Source organism: Salvia hispanica, chromosome 2 (genome assembly GCF_023119035.1).
Source record: "Salvia hispanica cultivar TCC Black 2014 chromosome 2, UniMelb_Shisp_WGS_1.0, whole genome shotgun sequence".
Classification (NCBI taxonomy): Eukaryota; Viridiplantae; Streptophyta; class Magnoliopsida; order Lamiales; family Lamiaceae; genus Salvia; species Salvia hispanica.
In genome coordinates, this window is record NC_062966.1 from 31,865,958 (window position 1) to 31,879,074 (window position 13,117).

The following is a 13,117-nucleotide window of genomic DNA, read 5'->3' on the forward strand; positions in this document are numbered from 1 at the left end:
TTTATATACGTATATATCTAAGGCATACGCTTAATATTCCATCACTATAATTATGGAAATATTTTTCATAAAGAAAAATTAAGTAACAATTAATCTCTACAATTATACAAATCAAATTTGTCATAACACAATTACACGATTAATTATAGGATATATTAGTGAACAAGTAATCCCTATAATTATGCAAATTATGATTTAATCTAAAAATAAGATCAATTAATCTTGAAAGTAAAAGAATAGTCAACTAATCATTATCCAAATCAATATATTAGTTCACATGATGTTAATTGAATTCATCAATTGTGCCAAATAACTCGGTGGTTTAAAAGTAACAATAAATTTATATTGTTTGATTGTATGCATTATTCTTTTAAAAGTTATTAAAAGTGAAACACTTGAAATATTGAAATGATATATGGAACAAATATTGAAATGATATATGGGCTGGGCCCGGGCCGGGCCTGGGTTGGGTCTGGGTCTGGGCCTGGGCCGGGCTTCAGGCGGTCCTGGGCCCGGGCCGGTCCTGGGTTTAGAAAACAACCCAATTGGGGCCTGATTAAACAACAAAGCCCAGCCCAGGCCCGCTCCATTTCACTAACGGGCCGGGCCTGGGTCGGCCCACACCGGGCTGGGCCGGGCTGGGCCGGGCCACTTGACATCTCTACCTGCAATGGCGGCCAGTGCTCGCAAATCGGCGTACGCTCGCCTATTTTCTCGCCGAAAAGGCACTGGCCGATTCCAATTGTTCGGCTAGCCGGTGCACTAGCCGTCTTGTGGATGCTCTAAATATTGGCCAGATTTGGGTAGGCATGGCCCACATAACCATGAGTTACGAGATTGAGTAAAAAACATTAAGTAATTATTTTGGATCGAATAAAGTAGAGAAATGACATACTATATCGAATAATTACGCTATTTTCTACTTAGATTAAGACAATAGATTCACTTAATTCAAAACATATTCCAGCACCATATGATAAAAAAGAGAAATAATACTGCAATTGACTTAAATCTAAATTCTGATGTTTGTATACCTTTCTGTATAAGTAATTAAAAAGAAAGAAAAATTAGTAATATCCGACAATAATTGTTATAGCATTAATTAATTAATTAAGTAATTAATTAATTATTAATCTGACAAGTAGGCAAAGTAGCCTTTGCTCATCGTCAAAGTGGCAAAACCCACCAAAAAAAAACTCAGCAGCCTTTCGGAGATCTCAAGGCCACCCTACAAACCTCTCGACAAATTCTATATTGCATCAAAAACCAGTCTTTCTCAATCTCCGTATCGAATTGAGAAGAATTTGGTTTGAGACTATGGCCGCAACACCCATCTCTCTGTCCACCCACTGCTGTTCTTCATCTTCCGCTTATTCCAATTCATCCTCTATTTGGTCTCACCAAAATCCCAATTTTCCGTTTCCTGCCGCTTCTCCTAAACCCAAATACGCTTCTCTGCAATTCAAGGGCAACGCTTTTCCTAATGTTGTTTTCATGCAAGATGGTATGTTTTCTAATTCACCAATTTCTCATCATTTTGTGAGCTGACGCCAATTTTTGAATTTTGTGTTTGTTTAATTTTTTTTTATTTTTTTTTCTATGGTTGATTAGCATAGTGCATTTCTGCTATCTCTTTCATGTTTTTGATGACTTTGTTGTTCGGATTTGGATCAATTTGCGGATTGTTTTTTAGACTCTTGTAAATTGAAGAAACCTAGAATTTATTTGTGAAGTTTGAGCATTTGGGATCTTTTTTTAAAGAAACCATAAACAGAAATCCATTTATCTGATTGAATAAATTGTATAGGTGCTTTGGCTGCAACAGTTGCTGGATTGGAAAATGAAGCTCCTTCGAAAAATTTGAAAGACGGGCTGACGTCGGTTGCAACGCCTAAGGAGAAGAATCAGATTGGTAATTTTGATGTTAATGATGATAAATCAACTGTCAGCATTACTGTTGTAGGCGCCTCTGGGGATCTTGCAAAGAAGAAGATATTTCCTGCTCTTTTTGCACTATACTATGAGGATTGCCTACCTGAGGTCTGTTTGGAATTTATCGTATTGGATTAACGTAGTACATTTGGGGGAAACATCTAATGAAACCTAAAACTTGAATAGCCTGCTAGAATTCCTCCTAATTGATGGTTATTTGTTGTTTTGTCTGTTGCAGCATTTCACTATCTTTGGTTATGCCCGTAGTAAGATGACAGATGCTGAATTAAGAGAGATGGTTAGCAGGACTCTTACTTGCAGAATTGACAAGAGGTAATTGTTGTTGTCTTCTAATAAGAGATTTTTGTTTTTGGCATTTGTTGCACTTAATTTTGATGGGGGAGTTAATTGAGTGTTGGTTTAAAAAGAATTTGATCTGTATTTAGGGAAAATTGTGGTGAAAAGATGGAGCAGTTCCTTCAAAGGTGTTTCTACCACTCTGGTCAATATGATTCTCAGGAGAATTTTGCTGAGCTTGATAAGATACTGAAGAAGCATGAGGTAAGCTTTTCATTTTTCTTATATTCTTATATGTACACTCGTTGGTGCTTATTAGTTGCAGACGACTTTAGATGTTTATACTTGGAAGTTGGAATAAATATTACTAGAGTTATTTGATTAGAGCTACTTGTCTGAGTCCATAGCTCTGCCTTCATTACCTCTCTTTAGTAATAGCGGTGCACAAGCACAGTTAACGCTGATGTCAAAACTGATGGCTAGGATGGATGGAAGTGCATTCATATGACTTAAACGCAAACAGTGCCTTGGGCATGCTTCTCATAGCCTGTTTGTTGAACATATATGGAATGCTATGCAGTGTCATCTACATATATGACTATCTTGTTGTTTGCAGTTGCATGTTTCCTGGCTATAAAACTCGTTGTATATACTGAAGATATGATGCTGATTGGCTTCTGTAGGCTGGTCGTGTATCAAATCGGCTATTTTACTTATCCATCCCACCAAACATTTTCGTAGATGCTGTGAAATGTGCTAGTCTCTCTGCCACTGCTTCTGCTGGCTGGACTAGGGTCATTGTTGAAAAACCATTTGGCCGGGATTCTGAATCCTCTGCTGCTTTGACTAAATCTTTAAAGCAATACCTGACCGAGGATCAGATTTTCAGGTACGTTAATTTTCCATCTCATGTAAATTGCATTTCCCTATTCACGATAGACTATGATGTATGGCTTCAGCTAAAATCTGATTGGCTATGTTTATTAATGATAATTCTCTCTTTACAGGATAGATCACTACCTAGGAAAGGAGCTTGTGGAGAATCTCTCTGTCCTTCGCTTTTCCAATCTTATTTTTGAACCCTTATGGTCGAGACAGTACATAAGGAATGTTCAATTGATATTTTCTGAAGACTTTGGCACTGAAGGAAGGGGAGGGTAAACTATCTGGTTAATTTGATACTAAACGAATTCTAATGAGTAAACTAGGATTTTTTTCTAATTAATCTCTTTGGTCTGCTCCAGCTACTTTGACCACTACGGAATCATGAGAGACATAATGCAAAACCATCTGCTCCAAATACTGGCCCTCTTTGCCATGGAAACACCTGTCAGTTTGGATGCCGAAGATATTAGAAACGAAAAGGTTTCTCTTTGTGTGTATTTTGTATTGGCATTTTTGGTTTCTGCTGAATAGAATGCTAATTCTTCACGGACTACAGGTTAAAGTTTTGCGTTCCATGAGGCCTATAAGAGCTGATGATGTTATCATAGGGCAGTATAAGTCTCACACGAAAGGAGGTGTCTCATACCCGGGATATACTGATGACAAAACTGTTCCCAAGGACAGTTTAACCCCAACTTTTGCTGCTGCTGCACTTTTCATAGATAATGCAAGATGGGATGGCGTGCCGTTTTTAATGAAAGCTGGAAAAGCTTTACATGATAAAAGGTATAACAAAGTCCAAATTCTATGATTTATACCTCACTAATCAGGGCTCTGACGCTTGAATGTATTTCTTTTCATAGGGCTGAAATAAGGGTGCAGTTCAGAAATGTTCCTGGTAATTTATACAACCGAAGCTCTGGGACTGATCTCGACCAAGCAACGAATGAGCTTGTGATCCGGGTTCAGCCTGACGAAGCTATTTATTTAAAGATTAATAACAAAGTCCCTGGACTAGGAATGAGATTAGACCAAAGCAATCTCAATCTTCTTTATAAAGCAAGGTATTAATGAGAATTCTCCAATTTCAACTTTTAGTTATAAATTTTCTTGTCTTTTGCACACTATGATCTACACAAATCCCTGAAAGTGATATAGTGTTTAGGGGCTGAAATGTTGGTTGTTATCTCGTGTTGTGTAGGTACTCAAAGGAGATACCTGATGCGTATGAGAGACTTCTACTGGATGCTGTTGAAGGCGAGAGGAGGCTCTTCATCAGGAGTGACGAATTAGATGCTGCGTGGGCTCTCTTCACCCCTGTGTTGAAGGATCTCGAAGAAAACAGAAAAGTCCCCGAGTATTATCCTTATGGAAGTCGAGGACCTGTAGGGGCCCATTACCTTGCAGCCAGATACAACGTTAAGTGGGGCGATCTTGGGGTTGATGAATAGCATCTTAGTCTATGACTGTAATATGTACTTCACTAGTCACAGCTTCACGCAGCTCTCATTTGCGCGATTTGTTTTTTCGCTACTTTACAAGATTCGATTTTTGATTTGGTTGAGGAGAAAGAAATGTAGATTGTATCTTGTTATCGACATGTATACCATTGGAAGGAATAAACTTGAATAAGCTAGGAATTCCAGAAAACCAGATGGTTAATGAAAAGTTTTCAGATTATCCATGTTATAGTCTATTTTAATCATGGATATTGTTCTTGCTAAATCACAATATTTGAATGGGAATGTTTCCCAGAACGAAGGCAGACTACAATACCTTAATCTCTCTCCCAATTCATCAATTTGAACTTTTCTCCAGAAAAATGCCACAACTGTCTGTTTCAATAATCTTGTTACAGAAGGAATATTAAATATTCATGATTAATTAGTACTAGAAGATTAAACAATAGGTATATTTATTACAACAACGTAGTTTCTCATCACAACAAGGTTCTATGGTGTAGTGGTTAGCACTCTGGACTTTGAATCCAGCGACCTGGGTTCGACTCCCGGTAGGACCTTTCCGTTTAATTTTTGTATTTCTATTTTAAAAATTTCTTAGTATAGTATTATAGTTATACAGGGTAAATGGTCGATTTTGTGTCACTGTTTAGGATATTTACCCGATAATTGAGAATTGAGAAGAGTGATTATTAGAAGAAGGTAATTGTTGTAGTGGGGGCATGGCATTGAGGCACAAGATATGAATTGTTGTTACACCTTTTCGTCGCCCCATTTCTCTTTTTTTGCATTGAATCGAAATACATTGCTCTTCTCCGAAATGAAACTAACTACCCACAAAAGACAACAAAATAAAGGAAAACAATTAGCACAAATAACCTTTTTCTGTTTTCTGTAATGCATATAGAAGCTACAATTTGAGAGATGGTTGCACTTTCAATAATTTGCACGCAACATAAGTAACTAGTTTAATTTCAGTTGAAAGAATATTAATTAATTCGTTTTGAAATTTGAACCTTCCGTTCAATGTATAGTGACAATTAGCATACACAAGTTGATGTGTACATACCATCCATTTGTGATGTGTGTATACATGACTCTTGAAGCCATACTTTAGAGATATAGCACAATTTAATACAAAATTAATAAAGTAAACAAGAGATAGAAGAAAAAGTGTTTGAATTGTCAGTAGATAACGTAATCCATCTTAAAGTGGAGAAAAATTAGATAAAAGTGATAAGAGTAAATGTCAATTTTAGTCCAAAATATTCACTTTTTGATAAACAGGTCCATAACAAATGAAATCCTTGTCAGAGTGGTCCTTTTTTTACGGTCCCGTCAAAAAACTAACGGTCGTGTCACTGTGCAATTAGCGTTGTCTGTTAGTTATTTGACGGAACCTTAGAAAAATGACTACTTTGGCAACATTTTCATTTATTATGGACCTACTTTTTAAAAAGTGAATATTTTTAGGCCAAATTCATATTTCGATCATATGTTTAGGACCTAAATTAACCCTTTTAAAAGTGGATGGCAGCCAAAATTGAGCTAGTGACATGGATGATGGATGTGAGTTGTCGTGGTTTATAAGATTATATGCAAAATAAAAATATATAATAATGTTAAAAGTGACATGCAACATAAATCGATTGAGTTCCCCTTCCAATTAGAATTGAAAAAATTGCGTAACTAAGCCTCTGTACGTAATCTACCAACTCCCACTCTGCTCCCTAATTTAATTTATTCTTTCCTTAGTTGTATATTTTTAAATTGCGTAATTATTTTAGCCACACAAAAAACATCTACTAATTTGATGCAAGAGCAATACTAATTTGGTGTTTATGAAAGAATATGTGTGGAATTGAAACAAGTAAATTTGGAAGTGAAATGCGATGGCGCCAAATGTAGGGAGAATTGAAGATATAAATTTTATTGGAACCAAATGATTGATATGATTTTACTCATAATCATGTATGTACATCACAACAATTATTTGCTAGACATTGACACACACATTAATCACTTGACCACTAATATAGTATTAATCATATACATAAGTAACGTGTGCCGTGAGATTTAGCCCAACACACCACATTTTCTATTCACTATGCGACCATGATTATTAAAATTATATATATAATCCAAGCATCAAGGCCTTCATTTTAATTATCACTTTTCACCCACAATCAACAACAAATACAACAAAATGGCATCCTTGATTCCAAAAAAATGTTGATAAGAGTTTTACTACAAAAATTTGTTGATAGGAGTTTTACTAAAAAAAAGGTTGATAGGAGTATTATTTAATATACAATTCTTATTTTGGGTAACTATATACATATATTATACAAAAAGTATACCAATAACATATTTGGTGCATGTTAAAATTAGAATTAGAATTAATTTAACTTAACAATTGGGTTTATGTAAGACCATTTTTTTTTACTTTGTTCTTGTACTTGTCATTCCTCATTTTGATATTCAAACTAATCTTTTGTAGCAATTTTTTTTTTCTAATTTCATCCTCTACCAGTCCTCCAATCTTTGACAATTAGTAGTGTTTATTTATATCTATTTAGTAAGGGCTAAATATAATATCCACAAAAATAACAATAGAAATAACACTACAATAAAAACAATTGTTAAGGTTAATTTTTAATGCAATTAAATATGCTAATTTGTGTTTCTAAATATACCACCAACACTTCAAATGAAAGCATTCTTAAAAAGTAAAAGATTAAATTAATTTATTTTTAATTTAAGAACGCTTTCTTCGTCGTGTTAAAATTATTATTATTATAAAAAACAACGCAAGTTGCTTCTATATCTTTGTAATGTAATAAGTAAAAAATTAGTGAGCATGTGGTATTGGGACTATGGGCCTAAGCCTTTTCAGGTTGTGTTCGACTATTATAATAATAATAATAATAATAATAATAATAATAATAATAATAATAATAATAATAATAATAATAATAATAATAATAATAATAATAAATATAAAATTAAGAGTGACGAGTTATATTGACGTGTCCATGCAAAATATGTGGGTCCACCTCGTATTCACATAACATAGGCATATTTCAATTCTTAATACGTAACCTCTTTAAAAGGGTTGAAATTTAAGGATATTATTCAATGGAGTGAGTAATTATATAAAGCCATTAATTACTTCTTCTGAATATCTACCAGATACACATAAATATGTTGTATTCATTGGTGGATATTTAAGTTATCTTGCTTGCATAAAGCAATTAAATTACTTATTTAACTCATATTAAACGAAATACCATTTTTTAACAGTAAGTTCCTTATAAATTATAATGCGTTTTGGATTTGGTATATTGTAGTGTAAGATTTATATTTTATTAGCTAGCCTTAATAAATTCAGTTTAATAAATTTTGCGTGCATTAATATTTTATACTTTTAATAAACACCATTGTTAATACTATTAAAGACCAAAGACGTTACAAATTACACCTACATCAAATTTGACATCTATTATATGCATATTTGTGATGATTAATTGTAACAATTTTTAAAACAAACTTATCCTTAAAAAAGAGAGATTGACATAGAGTTGGAATAAATATGTCGTTCACGTTCATTGCTTACTTCAATACGTCTTCAAAATTATGAACTTTAGTTTTTTTCTTTCATACAAGATTGTATCTAAAAGTAAAAAAGTAGACCCACTATTAGTAAATCCGTAAAAATAATGTAAAAATATCATATATATGAATATTTTCAGAATGATTTCTTATTATCATGTCAAGATTTTTAAAATGATATTACTATCAAAGGTTATTTACGATTTTTAGAATAATATCTTATTATCATGTCAAGATTTTTAGAATGATATATATTATCTAAGATATGGTTAATAGTCATTTAAATTATGAAGTTTTGTCAAATTATGGTCAATAAATTATGAAGTTTCAATTTTTCTCAATTGTCACATCCATCCACAAAATATCGTCTTTTAACAATGTTCAAAATGACAGTATTTCACTGAAACAAAAACTTGACAAAAAATAAAAAAAAATTTAAAATTCATATATTTGATAATATATGTTGTGTATGAAACAAATAATGGGATGATGATGATTTAAGGGGTGCTTAAATTAGTAGTGTCACGTGAATCTGTCATCATCTTTTCCTCAATTATTTATGCTAATAATATGCGACCACCAATTTGGGCATTTTGCGTGACAAATAACGCCAATCCTCCCTTCTCTACCTCATACTTATCACACCTTAACACCACTTTACCATTCCTAATCCTATCTCACACACTGTTTTCGTGTGATATTAATTAGTGATGATTAATTAAGGAGGTGGAGACACGTCGGATTGAGGTGTGGCATGCACGATATTGCAAAGGCACGTGAGGATGCAAGGTGAATGATATTCTCGTACGCCACCTACTATATTGTTTTCCACATGTCATGCAACAAAGATGACTCAAATCTCTACTCCTCTCTTCATGTGCCGGATTTAGAGGATTATTAGTAGGAAGTAGAAAAAAATATTGTAACGTGCGGTTTATTTTTATATAATAGCTTTATGAAATTAGAAATATTTAAAATGATATGGATTTTAATTTAAAAATAGTAAAATAAGTAGAAGGAAAAGTGTGTTATGGAAAAATGGGTCACACCTCATTAGAAATAAAGAAAATTTTTAAAAAGAAAAGTTTTTATTTTTAGAGGACAAGCCAAAATTTCTATTTTCAAGGGATTGAGGAAATAATAAAATGTGAGTGAAATGAAATTAGTGAAATATGGAACTTATTACTACTCTCTCCATTAAATATGGAACTTGTTTTATTTTCTGTACTTATGTTGAAAAAATAATACTCTCTTCTTCCCATAATAAAAGTCATATTTAGTATGAGCATGAGTGTTAAGACATGTAAAGAATAATGAGTTGGAAAAGTTAATGGAATATGAAGCGCACTCTTTTATACTCCCTTCGTTCAACATTAGTGAAGACATTTCTTTTCAACATGCACTTTAAGTAAAAATTGTGTTAAGTGAGTTAAGTAAAGAAAGAATAGGAAATGAAAAAGGTAGAGAGATGAAGAGAAAATAAAACAAGAGAGAGTAAAATAAGTGAGAAGAAATGTGTTGACTTTCACTAAAAAAAGAAATGATTACTATGAAACGTACCAAAATGACAAAATGACTCTAATACTATGGAACAAAGAGAGTATTGATTTTATAATAAAATATGAATAAAGTGAGTTAGTGTAATGAGACCTACTAACTATTTATGGTAAAAGTGAAATATGATTCTTATTGTTGGACGGATTAAAATGACAAAATATGATTTTTTTGTGAAATAGAAGGAGTAATAAATAATTAAAGTGTAAAAGAATAAATTAAAAGAGATAATAATACAAATAAGATTGAACTGCGACTCATATTAAGAACGAACTGAAAAAAAATAAAATGGGAATACTAATTGGCTACAGACGAAGAGTGCACTACATTTATTTCATTCCAGGAAAAGTGAATTTTTAGTTATTTTTTCATTTAATTAATACATTTTAATCTCATCCCATGCCTATTAAAGTGAACTTCTGTTTATTAATTCATTGTATTACAATTTATTTTGGGCTTAACAATATTTTTATTTTATTAATTTGTATTGTTACATCTTACCTCGTTATTTACTTTTCTTGCTTTTATCAATCCATATCACATATTTTTTCAAGCCTAGCAAATTTTTATTAAATCTTATTTCATGGTTACTGAAATCGATCATAAAAATACTATATGAGATTTTAAACTTGATTTTTAGAATTAAAATTTTATAGTAGGTCTAGTCACTTATAAAATATTTTTTAGTAGGTCTAGTCACTTATAAAATATAGTTTTGATAATAAATCATACAAATTTTAATGTAAAATTAATAAAATAAGAGAGAATTAATAAAAAAAAAATAGAGTATTGTTATGCCTTCCAAAATTTGAATCCGGCACTGCTGTCTCTCCCACACCTCTCTCCCTATATAAAAGCAAACGCAATCATCCCATTTTCTGCATGAACTAGCTAACTCTTGCATCAATAATTAGTGAGAGAAAAAGCAAGAGAAGCCGGTTTTTAATTGTGATTTAATTTTAAACACCTTTCAACCTCTAATTTACCTCTCATGGCTCTCTTCGACATTGATCATCCATTGGCCTTCACATTCGGCATCTCAGGTATAAATTACTCCCATCTCATATGTACATACATATATATGGAATCATAGATGTATATAGATATAGGTAGGTAGGGTGTTGGCCAATTTCAAACGCATGAAACTATTATATAAATCATGGAAAGGTTGTGATCTCTTCAACTATTGGTATGAATGAAATCCATTATTGCTATTTGTGATTGAATTAATGTTTTGTAATTTGTTTGTGCAGGGAATGTTGTTTCAATTTTGCTTTTCCTGGCTCCAGTGTAAGTTTATTCTAGAATTAATACTAAGAGTATATACTATGAAAGAAAAAAAATAGTACTAATGGAAAAAAAATGGTTGAATTGGCAGGCCAACATTCAGGAAAATTTACGAGGCGAAATCAACGATGGGATTCGATCCACTACCTTATGCAACGGCCCTGATGTCGTCGATGTTGTGGCTGTATTATGCAATGCTAACACCAGACGCTGTGCTTATCATCACCATCAATCTCTTTGGATCCATTCTTGAGACTGCCTACCTCATAGTCTTCAACATCTATGCTAACAAGAAAGCTAGGGTATGCATATAACATACTACTACTTCTCTTTCATTAATTAATCATTTTGGAATTGCATTTACACATATACATGATCATAAAATCAAATGATTTCAGGCTCAGGCCGCCAAGATTCTGGGGGCGATGATGGGGCTCCTTTTCTTGATATTTGCGGTCACATTCTTCGTGTTCGAGGGCCATACTCGAGCTAAGGTGGTTGGATGGGTTTGTGTCGCCCTTTCCATCTGTGTTTTTGCATCTCCCTTGATAATCATTGTAAGTAGTTTAATTACTACTCCAGTAGTACTACTATTTTTAGTTTTTGTTTTTATTATAGAATAACAATTGAGTGTTTAATTATGCAGGCTAAAGTTGTCAAGACGCGAAGCGTGGAGTACATGCCTTTTCTCTTGTCATTTTTCTTGACATTGAATGCAGTTATGTGGTTCGGATACGGTTTGTGCAAAAAGGATTATTATGTGGCGGTGAGTAATGATTAATTAACTAATAATTTGAAATAATTAATTAATTAAGTGATTAATGTTAATTATAATATTAAATGGTGCAGCTTCCGAATGTGGGGGGATTTTGCTTGAGTATGATACAAATGTTGGTGTATCTGATTTACCGGAACAAGACGCCTCTGAAAAAAGATATAGAAAAGAACATCAATGTAGTGAATATTAAGGTTGTCGGAACACCTGATGTCCAAGGCACCGCTGCTCCTGCCCAAATAACTGTCCAAGCGCCTCTCAATGCTGTTGTTTGACCAGCTTCTTAATTTTGTTCTTCTATCAACCAGTACTTCAATAATTCTTGTTTACAACATTTGCTGCAATTTATTCATTCTACAGGGAGTAATCTTTTACTAGTTTGCGCAAATTTAATTAATAATTGTATTAGTATATGATTGATGATGTGAGGTTTTGGTTGCTAAATTTAGAGACCCACAATCATTGTAGTGTTTTGTTAGAGGCGGCGCCGTCACCGCCGCAAAAGGCCAGCTAGAGGTCATAGTAACTAATAAGGTCTCAAATGAATAAATAGCCAGTTTGTTTTGGTTCGTTTATAAAATAAAATATAGTTATGTTGAATTTTTGATAAATTTTTTGGTTCTAATATTAATTTTTACTAAAAATATTTGAATTAAGTTTTTTTTTATCTCTTTTTCACTTTATTAATTTACACTAGTGAAACTATTGATATTAAATAAAAGTAGTACTCTCTTCGCCTATAATCAGTAGTTATATATGATGTTTTTCGTTTTGTTCTGTCGAATTAAAAAGAATCATACATTCATACTACATTTTAGTAACATGGTCCACAACTTTTTTGTCTTATCCCTATAGTATACATATTTTTTTTTTGTTTCGATTTCCAATTATTCAATTATTTATTTTTATTTTCTCTTTTATAAGTTTAGTTTTAGAACTCTTATCTGTGTATTAGTAGTGGATGAATATTAGTTGTGGAAGAATGAACTTGTAAGTATTTATTCATAGTATTAATTTCTTTCCTTTTAAATCTCCGAATGAAAGATGTTTTACTGGGCCTGAAGTGGTGAACAAATGGGCCGAGAAGAAGGCCCAAATAGCTGCATCTCTTATCTGGATATCTACCTGAAGAGATTAGATTCAATAATTTGGTTGCGAAAATGGAAGATTCTATATAAATAGTTTGGTGTGAAGATGCTCCAAAATTAGGGAAAAATCATTTTTTTTAATAAAAAAGGAAAGAGAGGAGGATATATCTTATCCAGGATTGGTTTGTTTCATAATTAATTAATTACTACTTGAATTTTCACAATTA

General features: G+C 32.6%; 2 protein-coding genes and 1 non-coding gene across 4 annotated transcripts; all 3 read left to right on the top strand.

Annotated features, from left to right (window-relative positions):
• Positions 1-1,184: 1,184 nt before the first annotated feature.
• LOC125205638 (glucose-6-phosphate 1-dehydrogenase, chloroplastic-like) lies at positions 1,185-4,798 on the top strand. Its single transcript, XM_048104696.1, has 10 exons — positions 1,185-1,504; positions 1,808-2,040; positions 2,171-2,265; positions 2,379-2,493; positions 2,913-3,118; positions 3,237-3,386; positions 3,474-3,594; positions 3,671-3,900; positions 3,978-4,178; positions 4,316-4,798. Exons 1-10 carry the CDS (start codon positions 1,318-1,320, stop codon positions 4,563-4,565), a joined length of 1,788 nt encoding a protein of 595 aa, XP_047960653.1. The 5' UTR covers positions 1,185-1,317; the 3' UTR covers positions 4,566-4,798.
• Positions 4,799-5,062: 264 nt separating this feature from the next.
• TRNAQ-UUG lies at positions 5,063-5,134 on the top strand. The gene has a single exon. It is a non-coding gene; the product is annotated as a tRNA-Gln (tRNA).
• A 5,502-nt stretch (positions 5,135-10,636) lies between these two features.
• Positions 10,637-12,371, top strand: LOC125208592 (bidirectional sugar transporter N3-like). 2 transcript variants are annotated; one of them, XM_048108239.1, is made up of 6 exons: positions 10,637-10,783; positions 10,994-11,030; positions 11,119-11,329; positions 11,426-11,584; positions 11,674-11,793; positions 11,877-12,371. In XM_048108239.1, exons 1-6 carry the CDS (start codon positions 10,732-10,734, stop codon positions 12,075-12,077), a joined length of 780 nt encoding a protein of 259 aa, XP_047964196.1. In that variant the 5' UTR covers positions 10,637-10,731; the 3' UTR covers positions 12,078-12,371. The 2 variants fall into 2 exon arrangements, with proteins under 2 accessions (XP_047964196.1, XP_047964197.1); XM_048108240.1 differs by lacking the exon at positions 10,637-10,783 and adding an exon at positions 10,842-10,907.
• The last annotated feature ends 746 nt before the right edge of the window (positions 12,372-13,117 follow it).